At 56.9% G+C, this 24,826-nt stretch overlaps 2 protein-coding genes across 9 annotated transcripts in view; one reads left to right on the forward strand and one right to left on the reverse strand.

Moving 5' to 3' along the window:
- The window catches only part of C6H7orf50 (chromosome 6 C7orf50 homolog), a 137,120-nt gene that overhangs the window by 32,675 nt on the left and 79,619 nt on the right, over positions 1 to 24,826 (reverse strand). The gene's annotated exons all lie outside the window — the stretch shown is intronic.
- Positions 8,624 to 23,351, forward strand: GPR146 (G protein-coupled receptor 146). 4 transcript variants are annotated; one of them, XM_054494349.2, is made up of 3 exons: positions 19,421 to 19,598; positions 20,182 to 20,315; positions 21,587 to 23,351. In XM_054494349.2, the coding sequence occupies exon 3, from the start codon at positions 21,611 to 21,613 to the stop codon at positions 22,610 to 22,612; it is 1,002 nt and encodes a 333-aa protein (XP_054350324.1). In that variant the 5' UTR covers positions 19,421 to 19,598; positions 20,182 to 20,315; positions 21,587 to 21,610; the 3' UTR covers positions 22,613 to 23,351. The 4 variants fall into 4 exon arrangements, with proteins under 4 accessions (XP_054350326.1, XP_054350324.1, XP_054350325.1 ...); XM_054494351.2 differs by lacking the exons at positions 19,421 to 19,598; positions 20,182 to 20,315 and adding an exon at positions 8,624 to 8,735; XM_054494350.2 differs by lacking the exon at positions 20,182 to 20,315.

A 24,826-nucleotide genomic window follows, 5' to 3' on the forward strand; every position in this document is an offset into this window, starting at 1 on the left:
AGGTCCCTGAGAGAAAACACCGGTCGGAGTTGCCAGAAAGCACGATGCTAGGGTACTGCACGTACGTGGGCAGCGCCTCTGCCCCAAGCATCCTTCCTCCAGCCCAGTCACACTGTCTGCCTGACCAATCCTGCACACTCCTCACTACCCTGCCGGGATACCCCCTCTCTGGGAAAACTGTGAGCCCCAGGGAGCTGGAGGACCTCTCCTCTGTGCACTCGCGGTGCAGACACAGGCCACAGAGAGTCTCGGCAAGTCCGTTACACACTGAAAGAAGACCTACCACTACCTCGATATGAGGGAACACAGCTCAGTTCGGTCTGTGAAGCTAGTAGAACCCTGATACCAAAACCAGATGAAAACAAAACTACGGACTAATATCCCTCATAAATACAGATGCAAACATCCTACTCAGCAACATGGAAAAAGAGTCACACACCATGCATGACAGGTGGAGTTCACTCCAGAGGTGGAAGGCTGGCTCACTATTTAAAAATCCATCGGGCCGGGTGCAGTGGCTCACGCCTGTGATCCCAGCACTTTCGGAGGCTGAGGTGGGCAGATCACCTGAGGTCAGGAGTTCGAGACCAGCCTGACCAACATGGAGAAACCCCGTCTCGACTAAAAACACAAAAATTAGCCGGGTGTGGTGGCTCATGCCTGTAATCCCAGCTGCTCGGGAAGCTGAGGCAGGAGAATCATTTGAATTTGGGAAGCGGAGGTTGCAGTGAGCCGAGATCACGCCATTTGCACTCCAACCTGGGCAATAAGAGTGAAACTCCGTCTCAAGAAAAAAAAAAACATCAATATAATGTACCCTATCAACAGGCTACAGAAGAAATACCACGTGGTCACACCAACTGATGCAAGGGGCATGTGACGAAGTTCAAGACCCACGCGTGGTAAACACCCAGGAAATCGGTAACGGAGGTGCCTCCTGAGTGAGGTGAGGAGCATCTGCAGATGCTCCCCCAAGGCCAGGAACAGGGCAAGGGTGTCCACCCTCCCACTGTCCCCACTGCTATCCAGCATCCGGCTGGCTGGGTCCACAGGCAGGAAAAGGACCAGAAAGGAAGAAATATAACTCTCTGTATTTGCAAGCGGCATGACGTTAACCGTTAATGCAGGAAATCTCAGAGAATCTACGAAATAAATCCTGGGACTGCGAGTGGGTTCAGAAGGCACGGGACCGCAGACAGTCAGGGAGCTGGCAATGGGCTCGCGGAAACTGGCATTCCCGTGCTAACACCACCTACGACTGCTCAGCAACAAGGAAATGCTTAGCTGTAAATCTAACAAAACCTGTATAGGACTTAAATGGTAAAAACCACAAAACACTGAAGAAAGAAACTTTGAAGAATCCAAATACATGGAGAGACACATTGTGTTAATGGACAGAACAGACAGCAGAGTCAAGACATAAATTCTCCCAAAATTGAGGTACGTGTTTAATGCAACTCCTACCGTAAATTTCAGGGGTTTTTTTTGTAGGTAAAGACAAGATTATTCTAAAATGTATATGGAAAAGCAAAGTAACAAGGATAGCTAAAACAGCGATGAAAAAAGGGTGACTAGAAGGAACTGCGTGCCTGATTTCGGGACATCGGACAGCTGTGGTGCAGCATGAGCAGTGGGAGACACACAGAGGAACAGAGAACAGTGAACCCAGGAGGTGCCCCATGTTAGCAATGTGATTTTTTCAAAATTTTATTTTAGGTTTAGGGGTGCCTGTGCAGGTTTGTTATACAGGTAAACTTGTGTCATGGGGGTTTGTTGTATAGATTAATCACCCAGGTACTAAGCCTAGTACCCAGCAGTTATTTTTCACCTTTTCTCCCTTCTCCCACCCTCCAGCCTCCTTTTCCTCCTCCCTCCTCCCACCTCCACCCTCAAGTTCACTCCTGTGTCTGTTATTTCCTTCTTTGTGCTCATGAGTTCTCATCATTCAGCTCCCACTTATAGTGAGAACATGTGGTATTTGGTTTTCTGTTCCTGCCTTAGTTTGCTAAGGATAATGGCCTCCAGCTCCATCCATGTTCCCAGAAGACATGATCTCACTCTTTTTAATGGCTGCATAGTATTCCATGGTGTATATGTACCACATTTTCTTCATCCAATCTGCCATTGGTGGCATTTTGGCTGGTGTCATGTCTTTGCAACTGTGAACGGTGCTAGGCTGGCGTCATGTCTTTGCAACTGTGAACGGTGCTAGGCTGGCGTCATGTCTTTGCGACTCTGAACGGTGCTAGGCTGGGGTCATGTCTTTGCGACTCTGAACGGTGCTAGGCTGGCGTCATGTCTTTGCGACTCTGAACGGTGCTAGGCTGGCGTCATGTCTTTGCGACTCTGAACGGTGCTAGGCTGGCGTCATGTCTTTGCGACTCTGAACGGTGCTAGGCTGGGGTCATGTCTTTGCGACTCTGAACGGTGCTAGGCTGGGGTCATGTCTTTGCGACTCTGAACGGTGCTAGGCTGGGGTCATGTCTTTGTGACTCTGAACGGTGCTAGGCTGGGGTCATGTCTTTGTGACTCTGAACGGTGCTAGGCTGGGGTCATGTCTTTGCTACTGTGAACAGTGCTGGGCTGGTGTCATGTCTTTGCTACTGTGAACAGGGCTGCAGTGCACATTTGCATGCATGCATCTTTATGGTGGAAAGATTTATATTCCTCTGAGCATAAACCCAGTAATGGAGCAATCTGATTTCTGACAGTTTGTAAAGGCAATTCCGTGGAGACAGAAATCTTTCCAACAAATGCTGCTGGAACAACAGGATGTCCACAGGAAAACAATAAACCTTGAACCAAAGTAGATTTACAGATGGCAAATAAGCATGGGGCCAGACGCGCCACATCCTTTGACGTGAGGGAGTGCCCATGAAAACAGCAGTGAGGCCACCGCACACCTGTCACGATGGCCCAAATCCAGACACCGACATCACCAAATGCAGGCGAGGATGTGGAGCAACAGGAACGCACTCATTGCTGTGGGAAGTGACTGCAAAATGGCACAGTCACTTGGAAGTCAGTTGGTGGTTTCTTACAGAAGTAGGCAAAATCCTGCCACAGGATTCAGCAAATGCGCCCCTTGGTATTCACCCACATGAATTGAAAATTTAGGTTCACATGAAAACCTGCACACAAATATTTCGAGCAGTTTTATTCATAACTGCCACAGATTGGAAGCAACCAAGATGCCCTTCAGTAAGGGATTGGATAACCATAGTCCATCCAGACAGCACAAAAAGAAAGGCTCTGTCATGCCGTGAAAAAACATGAGCAAGTTTAACAGCATTCTGCGAAGTGAAAGGTGCCAGCTGAAAAGGCTGCACGCTGTGGGATCCCACCGCGTGACATTCTGGAACAGGTAGCACCATGGAGCCAGGAAAGGGTTCCGTGGTGGTCAGTGGTGGTGGGGAGGGAGGGATGAATGGGTGGTACACAGGGTCCTTTTGGGGCAGTGAAGCTGCTGTGTGTGGTGCTGTAACAGTGGATGCACAATGGATATTCATTTATCAAAACCCACAGAGCATGCCATACCAAGAGGGGCCCCCCGTAAGCTGTGGACTTCGGGTGGTCGTGGTGTGGCCATGCAGGGTTCGGGTGCTCGTGGTGTGGCCGTGCAGGGTTCGGGTGCTCGTGGTGTGGCCGTGCAGGGCTCGGGTGCTCGTGGTGTGGCCGTGCAGGGCTCGGGTGCTCGTGGTGTGGCCGTGCAGGGCTCGGGTGCTCGTGGTGTGGCCGTGGAGGGCTCGGGTGCTCGTGGTGTGGCCGTGGAGGGCTCGGGTGCTCGTGGTGTGGCCGTGCAGGGTTCGGGTGCTCGTGGTGTGGCCGTGTAGGGCTCGGGTGCTCGTGGTGTGGCCGTGGAGGGCTCGGGTGCTCGTGGTGTGGCCGTGCAGGGTTCGGGTGCTCGTGGTGTGGCCGTGTAGGGCTCGGGTGCTCGTGGTGTGGCCGTGTAGGGCTTGGGTGCTCGTGGTGTGGCCGTGTAGGGTTCGGGTGCTCGTGGTGTGGCCGTGCAGGGTTCGGGGGCTCGTGGTGTGGCCGTGGAGGGTTCCGGTGGTTGTGGTGTGGCCGTGTAGGGCTCGGGTGCTCGTGGTGTGGCCATGTAGGGCTCGGGTGCTCGTGGTGTGGCCGTGCAGGGTTCGGGGGCTCGTGGTGTGGCCGTGCAGGGCTTGGGTGCTCGTGGTGTGGCCGTGTAGGGTTCGGGTGCTCGTGGTGTGGCCGTGCAGGGTTCGGGGGCTCGTGGTGTGGCCGTGGAGGGTTCCGGTGGTTGTGGTGTGGCCGTGGAGGGCTCGGGTGCTCGTGGTGTGGCCGTGCAGGGTTCGGGGGCTCGTGGTGTGGCCGTGCAGGGCTTGGGTGCTCGTGGTGTGGCCGTGTAGGGTCATCACTGTTGCAAATGCACTATTCAGGGTGCAGGGTGTTGATAATGGGGGAGGCCGTGCATGTGTGTCGGGAGGGTGTGCATGCAAACTCCATCATCTGCTCAATTTTGCTGTGAACCTAATACTACTCTTAAAAAAAAGTCTATTAAAAAAAAAAATACAGGCTGGGTATGCTGGCACATACTTGTATTCCCAGCTGCTTGGGAGGCTGAGGTGGGAGGATTGCTTAAGGCCGGGAGTTTGAGACCAGCCTAGCAACATAGTGAGACGCCCCCATCTCTGCAAAAAAACTTTAAAAATTAGACAAGCATGGTGGCACGCACCTGTACTCCCAGATACTCAGGAGGCTGAGGAATGAGTGGGAGTTCGAGGCTACAGTGAGCTATGATTGCACCACTGCATTCCAGCCTGCATGACAGAGTGAGACCCTGTCTCAAAAACAAAAAACAAAACCAAAACAACAACCTAAACCTCACAAAAAATGAACTCAAATGGATCATCTATTTAAATGACAAAGGTAAAACTATAAAACTTTGATAAGAAAACGTAGGAGAAAATCTTTGGGACCTGGGAGTCATTGAGGAATTATTAACCATGACACCAAAAGCAGATCCTTAAAATTAAAAAGAATTTTTAAAAAAGGATAAATTAGACTTCACCAAAATTAAAAAGAAAATAGCCTTTTCTCTGCAAAACCCTCATTAAGAGGATGTAAGAGACAAGCTATGGACTGGGACAAAATATTTACAAACCACACATACACAAAAGCCTAGCGTCTAGAAGACATAAACAACGAGAAGGTGCAGTTTGGAGCAGGGCTGGGAGGATGAGCAAAGGCAGACGTGCCGGCTGCAGCCGCGCTCCATGAGTGAGTGGCTACTGCACGCCGGGCCTCCGGCTGACAGTGCCTCCCGGGGTTAACCCGAGGCCAGAGGCTCGGCGGTACGCTGGAGACCCATCCTGGGCACCTCCCACGTTCCTTGTGGGAACAGCTGCTTCTGCAGAACATGGAAAAGGTCCAGGCTGGAAGCCGTGCGGACGGAATTTAGGAAGAGGGAATGGACCGAGTGCAGGAGAGGGAGGGAGACCCCTGCACGGCAAGGTGGTGGCCACGTGCTCCAGAAGAGGACTTGGGCTCCGTGCTCCAGGGACGGGGACCTGGGCTGTGCGGTGCGGGGAAGAGGACCTGGGCTCTGCCCAGGGACTCCACAATTCCTTACTAATGTTACTGCCGTTTATGGGGGCTCTGAACAACACCAAGTTTTATTAATACATCCACAGAGTGTCAGATGGTGACACGCTATCTCACTTATGCTAAGGCTCACTCTCATTTTATCATCTGTAACGTCAGGGTGCACCTTATAATCAACAGGCCACAAAGAAAGTCACAAGCCACGCTCACAAGAACTAGGAAGTTCATTGTAAAATACTCCTTGTCCTTGATCGGCATGGCACACAGTATCGGACTCACTCTGCAAACATAATCACTAGAGCAGGTTCATCTCCAAGGGGAACGCCAGCCAGCCTTTCCTGCCACTCCCTGCCACCTCCCCCCGCCCCGAGAAAGCCCACATGCAAACAGACCCAGGCCAGCTGGGCCCCTCTCCAGCTCCTGACCAGCAGCCCCGGATCCCTGGGTGGTGTGCAGCTGACCTTCCCGACCGCCACTCAGAAAAACCAAGAAAGCCTGCCGACCGCCTGAATGTGGCAGGGGAAGGGCGGCCCCAACATCTCCGTAAGACACGCGGCTGCATCACAGGAGCCTCGGCAGTGCACTGGGCTGCAGAATGAGGTGCACAACTAGGGCACCCCCCCACCCGCAACACACACGGCACACAGCCACAGAGGCACGGCCCCAGGCCAGGAGTGCACAACTGCCCTCAAACGCCCTCAGCAGCCACGGCACACAGCCACAAACACACGACCCCAGGCCAGGAGCACACAACTGCCCTCAAACGCCCTCAGCAGCCACGCAGGGGAGGCCACGTCCACGTGACTCCAAACATCAACACTAGACTAGGGTGCAACTGCGAAGCTGAGTCAGGGCCACACGCCCCCCTACGCCCCAATCTGTGCCCACCCTTCCCCCCATCAACTGAGTCTTGTACGGGGGCTGGCCAGGACCCTTGGGTACACAGCTGCAGCCTCTGGAGGGTGTTTACACCCCCAGCTACGAGTACTTATTGTGGTTCAGGTGGAGGGTGGCTCCCTCTGACAATCTCCCCAGGACACACACGAGCTTTCTGCCATTCTCCCTGGCAGGACTGGCCTGCTTGGCACGGGAAGTCTCTGCAGATAAGGTGGTCTGCAGTGACCTGAAAGCTCAGTGGCTTAGAGGAAGCTAACCTCCAGCATTCCCCAGCCACAGAGCACCCCTGTGGGTAGGACCCACAGAGCCTGGCATTACAGGGACCAGACAGCACTGTGCATACTCTGACCAGGGATTCTGAGGTCTTGGGCCATTTATACCATGGAGATAACGAAGCTTACTCTTAGTCGGGCTGCTAGGAGGGCCCAAAGTCCCAAACCCCGATCTAAAAAGCCAGAATACCCCTGGGTTCAAATCCTGGCTCCACAGCCTGCAGTGTGACCTGGAATAAGTTGCTTAAGTTTTCACAATTAAATTTAAAATGCATGGCCGGGCACAGTGGCTCACACCTGTAATCCCAGCACTTTGGGAAGCCCAGGCAGGCGGACCACTTGAGGTCAGGAGTTCGAGACCGGCCGGACCAACATGGTGAAACCCCATCTCTACTACAAAAAAAAAAAAGAAAAAAAAAAAAAAGAATTAGCTGGGCATGGTGGCACGCACCTGTAATCCCAGCTACTCAGGAGGCTGGGACTGCAGTAAGCCAAGATCATGTCATTGCACTCCAGCCTGGGCAACGTGAGAAACTCTGTCTTAAAAAATAAATAAATAAAATGCACATGGTGACCTATCTTATTGATGCTAAGGCGTACTCTCTCACTTTATCATCTCTAATGTGAGGCTGCGCCTTCAAATCAGCAGTATGTCGGAATTTAATGGGCAGATGGCCTTCTTTTTAGTAATCCATAAACTAATGGCATAGCTAGCACTAATCAATCGTGTCTTAGGTTTGATGAAGTACGGACGTATCAACCTGAAAACAATGGTTGAGGCTTAGAACAGAACCTGACACAGAATACGCCCTCAGGTATCGGTGTTGGCTGCTTGTGACTGACTTTGGCAAGTAAGATCAGTACCCGGCACCTCTGGGCACACAGGGCCCGGGCTGCATCCACTGTGCCAGGGACCTGGTGCCAGGCTGGGCAGCAAGTCAGTGTCACATCAGCAGGTATGGGCCGTGGTGAGCCTCTCCCTGCCCTCCCGCTGGAATAGAAAGCTGACCCGACTCCCACTCCGACCCACGGTCAGGAAGCCGTCCTGTCCAGGAAGGTGGCTGAGGTACATCCCTGAACACAGTAGGCCGCAGCATCATTCAGCGGAGGGCCAGTGGCTGCTATTCTTCCTGCTGGTGTTCCACTCGGCCCGCAGGTCACAGCAAGTCTATGCGGAACTGTGCAACCCACATGCTTTGATTTTCAGAAATGTTCTTAGATCCTGAACCAGAATGTGCTGCAGGGGGGACTGTTTCACCTCAAAAATTACAGCAGAGTAAATGTCCTTGTTTCAACTTTTCCAATGTTTAACTTGTAACAATAGCTACAAAAGTAATCAGGCAGCACACCATGTGTTTCTTTAAACGGCTTTCCTGTTAGTGTTCCGTTTACAAAGAAACTCCTAAAACCAGGAAGTAATTGGTGACTTTGGAAACAGCAAGCAAACTTCGGGGAAGAAAGAGGGGCAGGTGTACCTGGAAGGACTAACTTGCAGCCACTCATTTCCTTTGGAGGGCGGTGGGGCCTGCACCCTGCAGATTAGGGTATATTCTGACTCAGCAAAATAGGCACCAGCGCCTGTAAAAAGAAACCGCACTGGGCACTAAGAGAATTCTCAAAATCTCCAAGAGCCCTGGGTGTGTGTCCTCCCACAGGGAATCTCGGGCGCACGAGCTCGTCAAATGGCTGGTCTCAGGTTACGCTACCAGCACCGCCTCCACCGCCACCGCCCCCCAACCTCACTGGTCCGAGCGGTTCCCCGCGGTCTGGCCGTGAGGGCGGGGCCGGGGGTGGAGTCCAGGGCGGGACCAAGGCTGGGGGCGGGGCCAGGCCTCGCGGCCTCTTGGCGGCCGAGGGCGGAGCCGGGGCAGGGGGCGGGGCTGACAGTCACGTGTGTACACAGGGCCCCCGCGGCATGCGCGCCGTGAGCCCCGCCGCCTCCTCCAGCCCGAGCTGCCCGCCCGGGGGCGACTGCGCCGGCCGCCGCCCAGCAAGCCGGTGAGTGGGGCCCGGGAGGCTGGGTCGGGTCGGTGGGGCACACCCCGGTCTCTGCCTGGGGAGGGAGCCAGCCCCGAGCTGCTGCGGCTCCCACGGCGGGCGCTGCGCTTACTGGGACTCGGGTCCTCTGGCCGCTGCCCACTGCGGGGCTCCATGCCCTTGCCGGGAGGGGACCGCTGTCCTCCGGCTGCGCTCCGAGCTGAGCCCCGGGGGCGGGCTTTCGGTCATTAACCTGGTGATGGCAGCTGAATCTGCTGCTGGCGTAGGCGGCTCAGCGCCGCCACCGGCTCTCCCATGTCCGACAAGGCACCACTGATCCTGCTCTCCTGGGCCACTATGGTGACTGCTTTCGGCCCCTTCTATGATTAGTGTTTTAAAGTGAGTTTTGGAACTGTGTCTACATGGAGGTGTCAGATCTGCGGTCAGTTGTCTTGGACAGTTGGCAGGGCATGGGACGACTCTTTCAAAGCTTCACTGGAAGGCAGTGCTCTCCAGTCGCCAAACCACCACTACCAGCAGCAGGAAACCCACTGTTAAGTTAGTATTACAAACCTGGCAAGTCAGTTCTCTAAACTAGGCATAAGTCTACAAATCTTGATGTGACTGGTCACAGTGGCTTATCTCTGCATGTTACGTGGTGGACCAGAGGATAATTCTGTATTCATCGTCCAGAGCCTTTGATCTCTTCCCTGCCCATGAAGATGTACTTGAGTCCTCCATTCCACTTTGAATAGCCAGCTCCTGTCCACATGGAACAGCATGACATCTTTTATCTTTTGCTACCTGCAGCACCTAGCAGAGGCCAGCATTCAATAACAGAGGAGCAAGAGGCTTGCTTTAAAGGCCTCTGCAAACTTGTATGAGTAAAACGGTTCTGACCATGTTCCCAGGTTCCTCACGCATAGTGGTGATGAGATAGTCTACCATCCTAACTGGGGCACCGTTGAGAGTGAACGGAGGCACTGTTAATAATTAGACGAAGTGCACGCTCACAGTACCCATGACCTGCTGTGCAGCTCCTTCACTTCAAGAGCTACTGTAAGGCCCGGCTCCCCAACCAGAACCCCTGTTGTCTTCCTCAATGAAGAAGGCCTCTGAAGACAAGTGACTTAAGAACATAGTTTATATGTATTGAATACTGTTGTGCCTTTTCACAGAGAAGAGGTCGGAGCCAGAGCCGCTCACTGCCCGACGCCATACACATCCATGCTGGTGTCCATGTGTCATCCTGCCTCTCTAGCCAGCATGGACATATCCCGAGTATGGAGGACAGAGGAACGCAGATTTAGGGCAGAATGTAAATGTGAAAGTTGACTTGGAGTCCCTGCAACTCATGAGCCCCTAGTAGGCTGATGAAGAGAGAAGGGTAAAGGGCACGCACCTCGGGTGGGTCTTCGGTTAGGATGTAAAGGCTGATTATGTCTATCATACAATGAATAAATGGCATACTGCACAGATCACTGCGTGGGGAAATATGCTCGTGTAATTTACAGTCGGAAAAGGGACACGCTGCCCACTGGGGCAGGGAGAAGAAGGGGCTCCTCAGGGAGCTGCAGCTCTCACAGCCCCTAGGATGTCATCTGGAATCCTGAAAAAATAACCACCACCTGGCCTTTAATGACCCAGCCACAGCAAGGCCTTGCCTTTGTAGGAGGAAATTATCACCCAGAGAACCCGGCCGACCGTGTCATGTACACGACGATCCCACGGTGCTGTTTTTTTTCAACAGTGTTTCTCAGTCATTCCCTCCTGCCTGCTGGCTCCTCTGCTCTCCAGGGCTTTCACTAACCCACCTGCCCAACTGGCCAGCATTAGGCTGCCCAGTTAGCCCACATCTGTCCAGGGGTCTCAAAGGCTCAGAACCCCAAGACACCATCCAGGTAGCAAAGAGGAGAGGGGACCCAGTCTGGAGAGTAGAATAACTTTTCGCTCTAATTTGAGATCCCAAAATGAGATGCTGCCCAGGACCAGAAGTCAGTTTCTTAGGAGCGTGCTGTCTACCCAGGAGCCTCCATGTGCAAACAAAACACCCCCTTGAGCAGCAGAGGGACAGGGTGGAGTGGGGCAGGTGTCTGTTCATCCCTACAGAGCCACACCCAGGTCCCTTCCTGCACAGGCCAAGGACTTTCCCCGTTTTAATTGGAACCAAAGCAAGCCTTGCAGACCACTGTTGCTACCACAGCTAGTGTGATGAGGAGAAATAACCTGCTGGTTCCTCCCTGGGAAAGAACCGAGGTGGTGATAAGATCTGTGGCCAGAGCACTTCCCTGCAGGTTAAGGCCACGCCTAGTAAACCGGGGCTCCACTGGGGAGCCCGGGCAGGTGCCAAGCCTGCCCAGAGTCTGCAGTAGAGACTCTCTGTTCTTGGCCAGGTCTTTGAATTTCTGAGGAAGTCTTTTTTGTTTGTTTTTGTTTTTCCCTGGTCTCATGTACCTGGAAAGGGAATTAGCCTCACACCCAGTTAAGGAACAAAAAGCCAAGTAAACAAAAGAATGCTGTTCCACCTTCCTCCAGGGAACTGGCGCCCATAGCTGCAGGCACAGGTGCCCAGCCGGCTCACTGGCCCAGCAAGGTGCTTGGTCTCAGGCCCCCAGAGCCCGTCCTGGAGCCATAAACATGCTCGCTATTATCCATGGAAAAAGAGAGGCATTCTGTTTGTTTATAGTCTAAGCCAACTCACCTGATTTACTCTCACTACTCTGCAGTTTGGATTTGTAAAAAGCAAAAGGCTACAAAAATCAAAACCATCCACCTAGGTAATGAACCATTTCTTATCACAGCCCAGGAAGGCACAGATAGGAATCAGTGTGCGTAAGCTCTCCACATCGAAACCCTGTGAAAACAGCAGCCTTTCCTAAGCGTCTGGCTCCTAGGAGCTGGATGTTAATTGTTGCTAAAGCCTGGGTTCATTACTACAAAAGGAAATGAACATTCCAGAGTCACTTTGAAAGCATTTTGATTGTTCTAGAATATTCACCCAAGGTTGAGCGTCTCATGGTGCATGGCAGGTTCGGCCAGGAGCTGGCCGTGGCCTTTCCACTCCTTTCCTGCCATCCTTCTGAGGATGCAGTGCCCGGGGCCTCACAGTTCTATTTCCACTCAAATCTAAGGCTCTAAAGCTTCAACAACCGTCCTGGGACAATAAGAAGCGCTGAGTCCCCACCCTGCCTGCTCTCCTTTCTACTCAGTGGGGAAATTGGATCACTCGCCTTGGTGGATCACTCACCTTGGGGAAAAGCCTTTTACGTCACCGAATACATCCCCTTCCACGGTTTTCATCCGACAGTCAGCCAAGCTGCTGCAGCACACATAAAAGCTTCCCCTGCCTGCGAAGAGCTCCGAGTAGACGGGAAAGAGATGGATGTGCGGACAGGCTTAACCCAGCACGACTGGCGGAGGGGGTGTGGAGACAGTGGTCGGGGGTGGGTTCCCGAGGGTACTGATACCCAAAATAAAGTGTCAAGGATGAGCCAGTGTTTGCTGAGAGAACGAGGGGAAGCGAGAAAGGGTGTTCTAGGCAAGGGATCAACATCTGCAAAAGACAGTGTGAAAGAGAGCACCTGGAAACTTTGCGGGGATCACCGGGCATGGGACTTGCCGGCCCCAGCTCTGACAGGGCCCTGAGCAACAGAGGAAAGAACTTCCCGACTAACAGGAACAGCAACATCAAATGCGATGGCTTTTGTGAAACTAATTCAGCCACCTTGGAGCAGAGGATTCCTCTGCTGGTTTCTGTTTCTGCCAGCTCTGTGCAGTGCAGGCGCTATGATGCTCTCTCTCTCTCTCACACACACATACAGGGACCCAGGTGCCTCTCAGGTTGAGAGGGGTGGTCACCATCCCCACACTCAGTCCCCCTCTGTCTCCAGGCCTGCTGCTTCTGAACAGGCCTGGGGCAGCCCATTTCTATTGGGAAACCCTATCAAAGTTACCCCCGGGTTTCAGCCAAGTTCATCTCACTGCTCACAGACATTCATTATTAACAGACTGCTTGATGGCACTTTGGGCTCTTTTTAAATAAGACATAGGAAGAAAAATGCCAACGTCTCACTTGAAATGCTCCAGACAGCTAGCCTGATGGGGTCCTGTCGCCCTTGTCCACACCCTGCTGTGGCCGTGGTCTCCACCAGCTGCACATGGGCTCCAGACATTTTCATGAGTTATGAACCAAAGAGAACCACCCTGGAGCAGGTTCTCCTTCCCAGTCCCATGTTCCTTTGAAAGCAATGAATACAGGCCAGGGAAGCAAGTGTTTATACTCCAGTTCAGTACTAGTGAAACATCGGGAAATTCATTGTGTTGGTATCAAAGCCCGAACTCAGAACATAAAGACCGTAAAACTGCAAAGCCTCTGCAGTCTGAGCATGCGCTCCCCGGGCCCCCGCGGTCTGAATGTGCGCTCCCCGGGCCCCCGTGGTCTGACCGTACGCTCCCTGGGCCTCCGTGGTCTGACCCTGCGCTCCCCGTGCAAGCACCACCCACAGGTGCGTCCTGGGGGCTGCCTCCTCCACGTTTGCCAGCAGTGTGGGGTGTGATGGGGCCCATGTTGTTGTCATCCCACCCTGCTCCACGTTTCCCCTGCACACGTGTCCGTTCACAAAGATTCTGAGCAAAAGGTCACAGAACAGCTTCCTCTGCCCTTTATATTTGGGGAGGAGGCCAAAGATCTGCAGGCGTCATCATTCCAGGCCAGGGCTGGTGACAGGGAGCAAGCGCCGGCACCCTCTTGTGCTTCACATGGGTTGGTTTATTTAACCCTCCTGTCTCATGAAGATTTTTACTAAGCCTGGGGAAACCGAGGCACAGAGCAAGGAAGTCACCTGCCTGCAAAGGCACCTGTGTGCAAGCCAGGACTGGAAAAGCTCAGCCTGCAAGTGCACATGCTGGCTGCCGCTCCAGAGCCCAGGCCCTTAACCACTTCCTTCCTAGGAAGACAGACAGCGAGGGAATTTCTTACAGTGCTTTATGTCAACTCCTGCTGCTGCCCGCCACTAACCCAGGCCCCTGCAGACAGCAGGGCACGGGCCTTCCTACAAGCAGGCTTACTACGAAGACTACGTTCCCTCATGTCAGGTAGAAGGAATTAGACCAGAGGTCAAGGCAGCAGCTAGAATCAGTGGTGCCTTCTCAAAGTAGGATAACAGTTTTAGGACTGTTTTCGGTCAAATTTTGGGCACCACTGTACTGGGTTCTATGACAGAGAAGCCACCAAGGTCCCGTGCAAGAAGCCCTGGGCAGGGACAGCTGAAGCTGTGCACCTGGGCCCTCCTGATTGCCTCCCACCAGCCAGGCCTGGTAGCAGCCAGCAGCCACCCCACCCCACCCCAACAAGGAGTGCTGCCCCACACTGTCGGCCCCCAAAGCTCAGGACACACGGGCCCTCCCAGGTCTCTCTGGCGGGCTAGGCCTTGGCAGGGCCCCCCCAGTGGGCCCCACTCTGAACCACAAGCACAGGGTCTTCTGCAGTGTGAGACCTGCTGTCAGCACAGGCCTGCAGGCTCGGGGCTGTGCAGGGACACAGGGGCCGGCACCGCTGGGCAGCCTGTCCTTCCCCAGCCTGCCTGTGCACCCTGTCCTTCCCCAGCCTGCCTGTGCATCCTGTGTGCAGTGACTTCTCAGGCACAGTGGCCCAAAGTCACAGGTGGTCTGTCAGGGGCTCTCCAGGGAGCTGGACACACTCAGGTTTAGATCAGGAACAGAACAGATCCCCAGGGCATTTGCTGAGGCTCAGAGCACAGCAGGGAGCCATCCACCTGCAGTGGGCACGTCCATGGACTTCCAAGGCAACAGGGACAGCTGCCCAGACGGGCTGCCCAAGCCAATCAAGGATCCTGTCCCATCGGTCCCTGTGGCTTGGGAGTCTGACACTTTTTGGCTTTCCTTTCTCAAGCTGCCCCAGCTTCTCCAAGTCCTGAGCCTGGGGCTCCCAGCTCTGAGCGGATGCTCTGCAAGTGGCGTCCCTGCACCCTGGTGCAGGCGGACAGACACGGGACAGACACGGGACAGCCTGCAAGGAAGGCAGGCCCAGCAGCCTTCCCGGGCTTGGAACGCCGCAGCCTAGGAAGCATCTCCCCAGGAAATCGCAGTCGGAGCCCAGCACAGGGTCTTGGAAGAAAAGACCCCACCTTCTATCCTCATGAGTACGAATTAGGAGTGAGCACCACTCAGCAGATGACACAGAGGCACAGCTGAGGACCCAGGGAGGGGCACTCCGAAAATAGCTACATCCACAGGCACTCGGCAGGGACCAGGAACCCAGAAGGCTTGACGCGCAGGGGATCTCGGAGAAACTCTACCCCTGTCCTTCCCAGCCTCTTGCTTAGTTGGGCCTCACCCTAGCCTGCTGGAGATGGCGGCCGTGCCATCAGAGAGGGGGATGGGCAGATTGGCTAAGGTCACCCCACAGGCCAGCAGAGGCCTGGGTGGGAGTGCGCAGCCCCGCAGATGGCTGCTTATGGGGCCCAGAGGCCACGCCTGCGCCGCAGAGGGCACCAGCACACCCGGACTTCCCGGAGGCTTCATACAGCTCCCAGGCCCTGCAAGCAGCATGTAGGCAGAGGCCCAGGCCCCTTCCTGTCACTCAGAGAAGCTGCTGCTCCCAGAAAGCAGGGTGCCAGCCTCCCATCAACACTGTGTCCCAACCCCGGTCCTCTCAGGATTCCTGTGTGGGAATGTCACTTCTGTCTCAGCTCTCTGGGGTGCACCTGGTGTCCAGCTCTGCCCCCTTCCTGCTTAAGCAGCTGCTGGGAGACCCTCAGCCAGGCAGGCTGAGGTTCTGAGCTCCTAAGGGGTGCGGCAGTTTCTCGCACAGTGTGGGGAGCACATTTGCTCACGTCTCCCAGGCTGGCTGTACACTCTGAGGCCAGCCCTGGGCTCTGACACCCTCTCGCTTCCGCTGGGCCTTCTAAGCCCTCCTCTCCTGTCCACTGCTGGCCCATGGCCCAGGCCCAGCCTTGAAGCTGTAAAGACCTCTCACCCCATCCAAATGAGACTGGTCGGATATCTCCCGCACGTCAGCCACCACTGGATTGGGAAGGACGGGCAGTAGGTGCAAGACTGGCCCTTTTATGAGAGTAATTTAAAAAACAAAAACAGGTCAGGCACAGTGGCTCACACCTGTAATCCCAGCACTTTGGGAGACTGAGGCAGGAGGGTCACTTGAACCCAGGAGTTTGAGACCAGCCTGGGCAACATAGTGAGACCCTGTCTCAAAAAACATTAAATGAAAACATTAGCCAGCTGTAGTGGCACATGCCTGTAGTCCCAGCTTCTTGGGAGGCTGAGATGGGAGGATCGCTTGAGCCCAGGAGGCAGAGGGTGCAGTTAGCTATGACTGTACCACTGCCCTCCAGCCTGGGTGACTGAGAGAGATCCTGGCTCCAAACAAAAAAAATAAAAACAGAAGGAGGAATAGATGAAACCCATTTGTGTCATTAATGAATTCTCTTATAGGGAAAATAAAACGATTGAAACTGGGCCATCTTGGACAGCTGAGGCCCAGGCAGGGCCAGCTCCTTCCACCTTCCCAGCCAAGATGCTGCCTGCAGCCCCTCCCCTCCTGGCGCGAGATGCTGTCATTGTCCCTAAGAGACCCTGAGGCTGCTCCAGGCTGAGTGGGTGAGGAGCCTCTGAGCAGGCGCCTGCATCCAGGCGTGCCCTCCTGAGAGGCGAGGTGACCTGCAGCGTCCAACTTGGCTGGGGACACTCGCCTGAGAAAAGCCCGGTCCTGAGTGCCTCCCTAGGGGAGGGCCTTGGGGCTGCTTGTGCTGGCACCGACATGGGCCTAGGGAGGGACCTGTGTGTGGGTGGCAGGTCTTGAGGAGTCGTGGGGGAGGGTTTCGGGGGGAGATGCTGGTGGTAACAGTGGGAGATAGGCAGTGAAACCAGCAGTGTGACTTTGGAGGTGCTGGAGGAGCAGGGCCTGGCGGAAGAGGTGGGGGAGCCAGGAAGGAGCAGCTGCCGGGGACGGCCTGGCCTGGGAGGGTGGCCAGGAACTGGGGGAGAAGCTGGTGGTCTCTTGGTGCAAGGGTGGGGCTGGCCTGGAGGAGAGGTCCACAGGGTCCCTACTGGCTGAGGGTGCAGTGGCGGGCACTGGAAGCTGAATATCACCCCCGCCACCGGGCAGGCAGTGCTCAGAGCGAAACGGGTGACTGGAGGGCACGTGCCAGCTCTGCTCCTCAAGCCTGGCCCAGGAGGGACCTGCAGCATGGGGGTGGGGGGCAGGCGGCCCTTCTCTGTGGTCTCTCCTGCCTTCTGAGGGAGCCTCCGGAATCTTTCATCGCCGCCGCAACAAACTCAGGCTTTCGTGTAGGAAAAGAGCCCACTTCTGACGAGGCTCATCTGGGCTTTCTCTCCCAGCCTCTAAGTCTCCCACCACCTGGCTCCCCGTTCCTCCTTCCCTTGAAGGAAGTCAGCAGAGCGCATGGCTGATGGGAAAGACGGCACAGTGGGCCTGCCCGGCGGGGGGGAAGCCAGGCCATTGTTCTCCAGTTCCAGGATGCCCAGCTTCCCCAGACAGCCCGGCAGCCCGGAAAAGGAAGTCTCTGGGCACAGAGGCAAGCGGGAGACCACGGACAGGCAAGGAGTCGAACGCTCCACCTGCCTGGGCCAGGCCAGGCTCCCACAGAACCCCTCTGCGGCCAGGCAGGCACGTGGGGCCATCCCCCTCACTCGGACGCAGGTGCGGCGACGGCGGGGGAGGGGTGTCCACAGCAGAGCCCAGAACCTTGGGCAGGACAGGACCCCAGCTAATGTGCCTGGAACAGCTCAGTGACAGGGAGCTGGGCTGGCTGTGAGGGTCGGGCATGCGTCACGAGTCTCCTGTGACCAGGAGAGGTGGGAACACTGGCTCACATGACTTGCCGGGCCCTGGCACACTGTGGTTCTGCGGGCGCCCCCTGCAGCTCCCAGCCTTCCAAAATGTACACCTCGCTGGGCACGGTGGCTCACGTCTGTAATCCCAGCACTTTGGGAGGCCGAGGTGGGCGGATCACCTGAGGTCGGGAGTTGGAGAGCAGCCTGGCCAACATGGAGAAACCTTGTCTCTAAAAATACAAAATTAGCTAGGTGTGGTGGCAGTCGCCTGTAATCCCATCTATTCGGGAGGCTGAGGCAGGAGAATCACTTGAACCCAGGAGGCAGAGGTTGCAGTGAGCTGAGATCGCACCATTGCACTCCAGCCTGGGCAACAGAGCGAGACTCCATCTCAAAAAAAAAAACAAAACAACCATACACTTCATGCTCACTTCTCTGGGAGCCATGGCTAACAGCCTGCAGGCAGAAGACTCTCAAACCAGCTCCTGGAGGGCACTCCCAGGGACCCTGTTCCTACCACGAGCCCTGCCAGAGAGGAGGCGGGCCAAGGAGACTTGTCCACCCAGGCGTGGCCAAGGAGGGGGTTTCCTCACGCTCTGCTGACCTGCCTTCCCTCCATGCCTCTCAGCCCAGCTCCTGACACAGGCAGGAACCTGAGCTCCTCGGCTTTAGGAACGTCCCCCAGAGCCCATGGAGCAGCCCGCCCCAGCTGCCTTCCCTCCCAAGATCTCCAGGTAATGCCTGGTAAAAGGACTCCAGGGAGAATGTTGGGGCAAACACGCAAAGTGCGTCACCTTCCAACCGGCGGAGAGTGAAGGAAAACAGGTACGGCTCGGCTTGTAACCTTCACTGGAAACGGAAACCATCCCCATCATTGATACCTGGTGAACTGCACAGAGAGCAACCTGCAGCTTTGGAAGTTTATAAATCCTTCAGTATTTGTCAGCTGCCAGTAAACAAAAATGCACACGGGAGAACTTTCCACCTGAACCCCACCTGGAGGCCAGCGTTCCCAGGTCCTGGCTGGGGTGACAGCACGCACTCGAGAGCCGGCTCAGACAGGGCAAGCGGGACGCACGTGAGCGCAGGGAGGAAATGCCAGCAGATCCCACTCCACGTGACCACCTCCCAAGAATCGAGCCATTCTTAGCCCCGCAGACGCTGGCTGCCTCCCTCTGGATTGGCCTCACAGCAGGGCAGGCATTAGCAGTCCAGGCAGCTTCTCTCTGACTCCCTGCAAGGAGGGGTGCGGCGGGCAACAGGCTGGCCCCACACGGTTCCACCTGCAGGAGAGTCCTCGCAGGAGGCTCCATGTGAGGGGCCGGCTCAGCTTTTTTCTGGCCATGCCCATGTCCCTTCTGTGCCCAGAGACACCAGATGCACGTGCTCCCCTCTCTGCTTCTGACCTGAGCCTGCCCTCGGCCTCCGCTGTGCCTCCGAGGGCTCCTGTGTCCTGTGGGCTGAGTGAGCACGGCCAGGCCTTCGCTCGACAGTAGACCCTTCTGTTGATTTCCTCACGGAAAAAAGGGCTCGTAACCAACATCTCAAGCACACTGAACACCAGGGGCGGCTGCATGGACCTGGACACGTGTCTGCCTGACCTGCCCCCAGGCTCTCGGTGGGATGCCCCGCAGCGATGCAGACAGGGGCCTGCGGACAGAGACCACGGCCTCCAGGAGCCAGGCTATCAGAAAGGTGGCACAAGAGGCCAGCTGTGCTCGGTTTGCAGTGCGGTCCCGTCCAAGCACGGCCCCTCGTTTCTGGAACCCGGCTGTAAACAGCAGGAGGGAGGGGCGGCGGCGCCTGCCAAGGGAGGCAGAGGCCCTGCGGGGAACTTACCAGAGGAAAACAAGTGCTTGCATCCTGGGGCCCTCGCACGCACGCGCAGGAGGCCAGGCGCGCTGCTGATAAGAGCCTGCGGGTTTGCAGAGAAGCGCAGCAGCGCGCAGGTCCTCACCGGAGCTCTGGTGGCCACCTCTGTCCTGCCATGCTGCTCACTGACAGTGGCCGGGGCCCACAGCACCAAGGGGCTCGGGCCACAAAGTAAAGGTGAGAGCCTGTGGTGCCCGCAGGTGAGAGAGGGAACGTGGGGGGCTCTGTGCAGCACAGGTGGGAGAGAGGACACAGGGGGCTCTGTACAGTGCCACCGGTGGGCATCTGTAAGTAGGGAATGAAGGGGTGCCGAGACAGAGCACACTGAAGGGTCTCGGCCCTTGGCAAGCTCTGTGGGGTGAAGGCGGCCGGCCGGGTGTGCCCTCCTGTCAGTGACTGGAGGCAGCACACAGGGCACACAGTGAGACAGCCCTCCCGCTCCGATCTTCTAACCACAGACCCTGGACAGATCCGGGGGCCCTGGGCGCCCCGTGAGGCCAGGCCAGGCTGCTGACTGACGCCCAGTCGCAGTGGCCTGTGTTTCCTGGGGACTCAAGTGGAGTCTGAGGGGTGACGTCCCCAAACTGGGCTGCCACTCTGTGACAGCCAAAGCCATGCAGCCTCACAGGCAGAAGCTGGGGTGTGGAGGACCACAATCCTGAAGAACCCCATCCTCTGGACCCTGGCGCAGCAGGAGGGGAGAAGCCCGCAGAGGCCCGGACTCCCCCCTCACTGGCCCCCGCCACTGTGCTTGGAGCAGGTGCATCCTGTCTGGAGCTTGTGCTGGCCCGGCGAGTGGAGCCCAGAGCCCATCCCCCACTACCAATCCCCGGATTGCTGCCTGCCTGGCCCAGGAGGTGCTGGTCAAGATGTGTTAGTGAGGGGCTAGACAAGGTGAGCACGTGAGAAGCAGGGGCCAGGGAGCCTGGACCCAGGACCTGGGGGTGCTGTGGCGGCACTGTGGCTGGGCACCTGGGGGCGCTGTGGCGGCACTGTGGCTGGGCACACCCAGCAGCGGCCTAGCTCTGTGTGCCTGTCACCACCTGACCCTCACTGCGGCTGCTGGGCGGCATGCACCAGGACTGCACGATGACCCACACCTCCCGTCCTGCCCGCCAGCCTCTAGATGGGAATTCCCACATCCACCCACCCGCCCATCTGCCAGCTGCCTGCATGCCTGGCCATAGGGCCGTGTCGCCTGCTGTGGGGCGCACGCTGCTGTTGGCACTGGGGGCCTGGGCCCTGGCTCCTCTGTGCTCTCCACCTCCCGAGCCTCCTCTTCCTGCCCTGCTGTGGCCCTGTGTGTGGTGTGGGTCTTGCAGTGGCAGGACTCCAGTGGCAGGTGAGGACCCACTCCCGCAGCCGGCCTCCTCACTGCTCTTGCCTCCGGGCATGGGAACGATGCCATCTGCTCGTCTGCCTGAGATGCTTTCTACTCCACTCCGAGAGCAGGAGGTCAGCCGGGGCCAAATGACATGCTGGACATCAGGCTTCCCGAGACAGCCGCAGGTCCCCGAGGAATGCCTGTGCTTTGGCGGGGGGTGGGGGGTGAGGGTGGCGAAATTCTTACTCTAGGATGGCTCCAGCCACCAGGTTCTCGTTCAGTGACGTCAAGACTGGCTATGTCCCCATGTCCCCAGAGCCTCCTGTGGGCTGCGACCCACAGGTCTCCCTCCCTGGAGCCCAGGCTCTGCAAGGACTCCAAGGCGCCGGGTCCTGGGCTGCCGGGAGGGAGGGAGGCTCGGGGCTGACCATCCCCATTGCCTGTCCCTCCCGGCGCTGGCAGGATCTGAACACCACAGACATCTAGTAAACTTCGGGAATCACAGCGCGGGGCCCGTCCAACCAACTCAGGACGACCACCCCAGGCCTCGCAGCAGCCCATGAAGAGTGGGCTCTGAGCATGTGGGGCACACCAGGCTCCCTCTCTGGTCCCCAACCCCAGCCGCTGAAATGAGTGTAGCCACAGCAGCCCCCGGTCAGGACCCGAGGTGGCCATTTTTCAATGCTCAACTTCACTTTCACAGAAATGCACCCGAGGCAGCCTCGCTGTGTGGTCTCCAGCGATTCCTGCGCCAGGAGAAGGCACCCCTGTACCTGCAGCACTTCTGGGCCGGGGCTTTGGGACGGGACGCGAGCTGACCACCTGTTCCTTCTTTCCGCAGGGTCGCGGAGCCTCGCCGGCCGCCATGTGGAGCTGCAGCTGGTTCAACGGCACAGGGCTGGTGGAGCAGCTGCCTGCCTGCCAGGACCTGCAGCTGGGGCTGTCACTGTTGTCACTGCTGGGCCTGGTGGTAGGCGTGCCAGTGGGCCTGTGCTACAACACCCTGCTGGTGCTGGCCAACCTACACAGCAAGGCCAGCATGACCATGCCGGACGTGTACTTTGTCAACATGGCAGTGGCAGGCCTGGTGCTCAGCGCCCTGGCCCCTGTGCACCTGCTCGGCCCTCCGAGCTCCCGGTGGGCACTGTGGAGCGTGGGCGGCGAGGTCCACGTGGCACTGCAGATCCCCTTCAATGTGTCCTCACTGGTGGCCATGTACTCCACTGCCCTGCTGAGCCTCGACCACTACATCGAGCGTGCACTGCCGCGGACCTACATGGCCAGCGTATACAACACGCGGCACGTGTGCGGCTTCGTGTGGGGCGGCGCGATGCTGACCAGCTTCTCCTCGCTGCTCTTCTACATCTGCAGCCATGTGTCCACCCGCGCGCTGGAGTGTGCCAAGATGCAGAACACAGAAGCTGCCGACGCCACGCTGGTGTTCATCGGCTACGTGGTGCCAGCTCTGGCCGCCCTCTACGCGCTGGTGCTACTGTCCCGCGTCCGCAGGGAGGACACGCCCCTGGACCGGGACACGGGACGGCTGGAGCCCTCGGCACACAGGCTTCTGGTGGCTACCGTGTGCACGCAGTTTGGGCTCTGGACGCCGCACTATCTGATCCTGCTGGGGCACACGGTCGTCGTCTCGCGAGGGAAGCCTGTGGACGCACACTACCTGGGGCTACTGCACTTTGTGAAGGATTTCTCCAAACTCCTGGCCTTCTCCAGCAGCTTCGTGACACCGCTTCTCTACCGCTACATGAACCAGAGCTTCCCCAGCAAGCTCCGACGGCTGATGAAGAAGCTGCCCTGCGGGGACCGGCACTGCTCCCCGGACCACATGGGGGTGCAGCAGGTGCTGGCGTAGGCGGCCCAGTCCTCCTGGGGAGACGTGACTCTGGTGGACACAGAGCACTTAGTTACCCTGGACGCTCTCCACATCCTTCCAGAAGGAGACGAGCTGCTGGAAGAGAAGTAGGAGGGGTGTCTTTCTTGAATTTTCCTTTTTCCCACAAATGCCACTCTTGAGCCAAGGCCGTGGTCCCCGTGGCTGGCATCTGGCTTGAGTCTCCCCGAGGCCTGTGCGTCTACCGAACACGCAGCTCAAGGTCCACATCCGCAAAAGCCTCCTCGCCTTCAGCCTCCTCAGCATTCAGTTTGTCAAGTGATGAACGCTTAGAGCCAGTATTTATACTTTGTGGTTAAAATACTTGATTCCCCCTTGTTTGTTTTATAAAAACAGATGTTTTCTAGAAAAATGACAAGTATTAAAATGAACAAAATCCTACGAAAGAATGGCAACAGCCGGGGTGGCCGGGCCCTGCCAGTGGGCGGCGGGTGCTAGCCGGGCTGCTGGGTGTACCGCGGTCACCACAGGGTTCTGAGAACATTTCACAGAAGTGCCTGAGACGCAGAGACATGGCTGGTGTTAAATGGAGCTATTCAGTAGCAGTGACGCGCTCTCCTCAGCCACCAAATGTCCCTGACACCCTCCCCAGCCCCCACAGATAACATCAGCTGAGGTTTTTTTCAGTATGAACCTGTCCTAAATCAACTCCTCAAAGTGTGCACAAAACTAAAGAATATAAATAAACAAAAGAAAGTAAGGTGTGTTAGGATTTCTGACAATACCAGAGCTGAAGGGCCACCAGGGGACAGAGGGCTGGAGGCTGTGTCACACGGGGTCTGGTGGGAGGGCCAGGGTGGAACTTCAGGCCAGCTCCCAAGGCACCTGGGACCAGCATCCGCATCTCCGCGGCGCTCGCAGCCTCAGGTGGGGCCCGGACCGGCCTGTTCCACTTGGGGGAACGGGTCTGCAGTGAGGAGGGCCCATAGTGGGGCGGGTCTGTAGTGGGGCGGGTCTTAGTGAGGTAGGTCCGTAGTGGGCGGGTCTTAGTGAGGCGGGTCTTAGTGGGGCGGGTCTGTAGTGGGCGGGTCTTAGTGAGGCGGGTCTTAGTGGGGCGGGTCCGTAGTGGGCGGGTCTTAGTGGGGCGGGTCTGTAGTGGGCGGGTCTTAGTGAGGCGGGTCTTAGTGGGGCGGGTCCGTAGTGGGCGGGTCTTAGTGAGGCGGGTCTTAGTGGGGCGGGTCTGTAGTGGGCGGGTCTGTAGTGGGGCGGGTCTTAGTGAGGTAGGTCCGTAGTGGGCGGGTCTTAGTGGGGCGGGTCGGTAGTGGGGTGGATCCGTAGTGGGCGGGTCTTAGTGAGGGTTCCCTAGTGAAGCCGGTCCGTAGTGGGGCGGGTCTTAGTGGGGCGGGTCTGTAGTCAGGGGCAATTGTTCCTCGTCAGCCTGGCTCGAGACCTTCCACCCATTGGGATTTTGTAAAACATCTACTTTAAAATGTGGCCGTGAGAAAAGCCCCCATCCCTCCCCACCATCTGTTCGCCTCTCCCCGATTTTCTAGGATTAAAGTATAGGCCTGAAATCCCCTACCCCCAATTCTAAAGCCCAGAAAGCTCTGAAAACAGGAAGATGTTCCCCCCAAGTTTGCAGCAAATTCACTGGGCAGCGATCCCTGACCTGAAGGGGTGTGAGGGCTTCATGTCCATGCGGACCCCACCCCTTCTGAAGACGGGAGATGTGGCTGTGGGAGCTGCCCCGGGCGCCCCGGGGTTCTGTGGCACACTTCCTCCCCACAGCCTGAACGCGCTGGAATTCTGAGTATGCCCGACCCCAGGGACAGTGGGGGTGGGGTGGGGGGAGCGGCACCTTGCAGCCATCGACGTGGGGACGTCACGCTCTGGTCCCGGTCTCCTGGGAATTCAGCCACAAGGTCACTGGCATTATTCATCACGTGCTGCAAGCAGGTCAGAGTCGGCCTCGTGAGGACACGGCTCTGGGTGGCTCCTGAGGGGAGCTGAGACCCGCGGGACAGGCTCCTAAGCCGTGGGATTAGAGAACAGTTTTCTGAGCTGTTTCTGTCAGTGTTTTGTTTTCAGGGGTGAACGTTTAAAGCCGCAGGCCTGACCTCCCTCCCACTCCCTCTGGAGCCGGAGCTGGTGTAAGGGCCGCGTCTCTGATGGTCCTGGGCTTCCCATCTCCATGCCTGAGCGGAAACCCTGGCATCCGATGAGGAAATGATCGCA

The sequence above is a fragment of the Pongo pygmaeus genome, chromosome 6 (assembly GCF_028885625.2).
Source record: "Pongo pygmaeus isolate AG05252 chromosome 6, NHGRI_mPonPyg2-v2.0_pri, whole genome shotgun sequence".
Lineage (NCBI taxonomy): Eukaryota > Metazoa > Chordata > Mammalia > Primates > Hominidae > Pongo > Pongo pygmaeus.

Excerpts from the sequence above, each read along its gene's own strand:
- GPR146 (XM_054494348.2), top strand. The coding sequence starts at position 20,493 with ATGCACCAGGACTGCACGATGACCCACACCTCCCGTCCTGCCCGCCAG. Across the intron at positions 20,877-21,586 it reads CTCCACTCCGAGAGCAGGAG|GGTCGCGGAGCCTCGCCGGC; the intron begins GTCAGCCGGGGC and ends TTCTTTCCGCAG.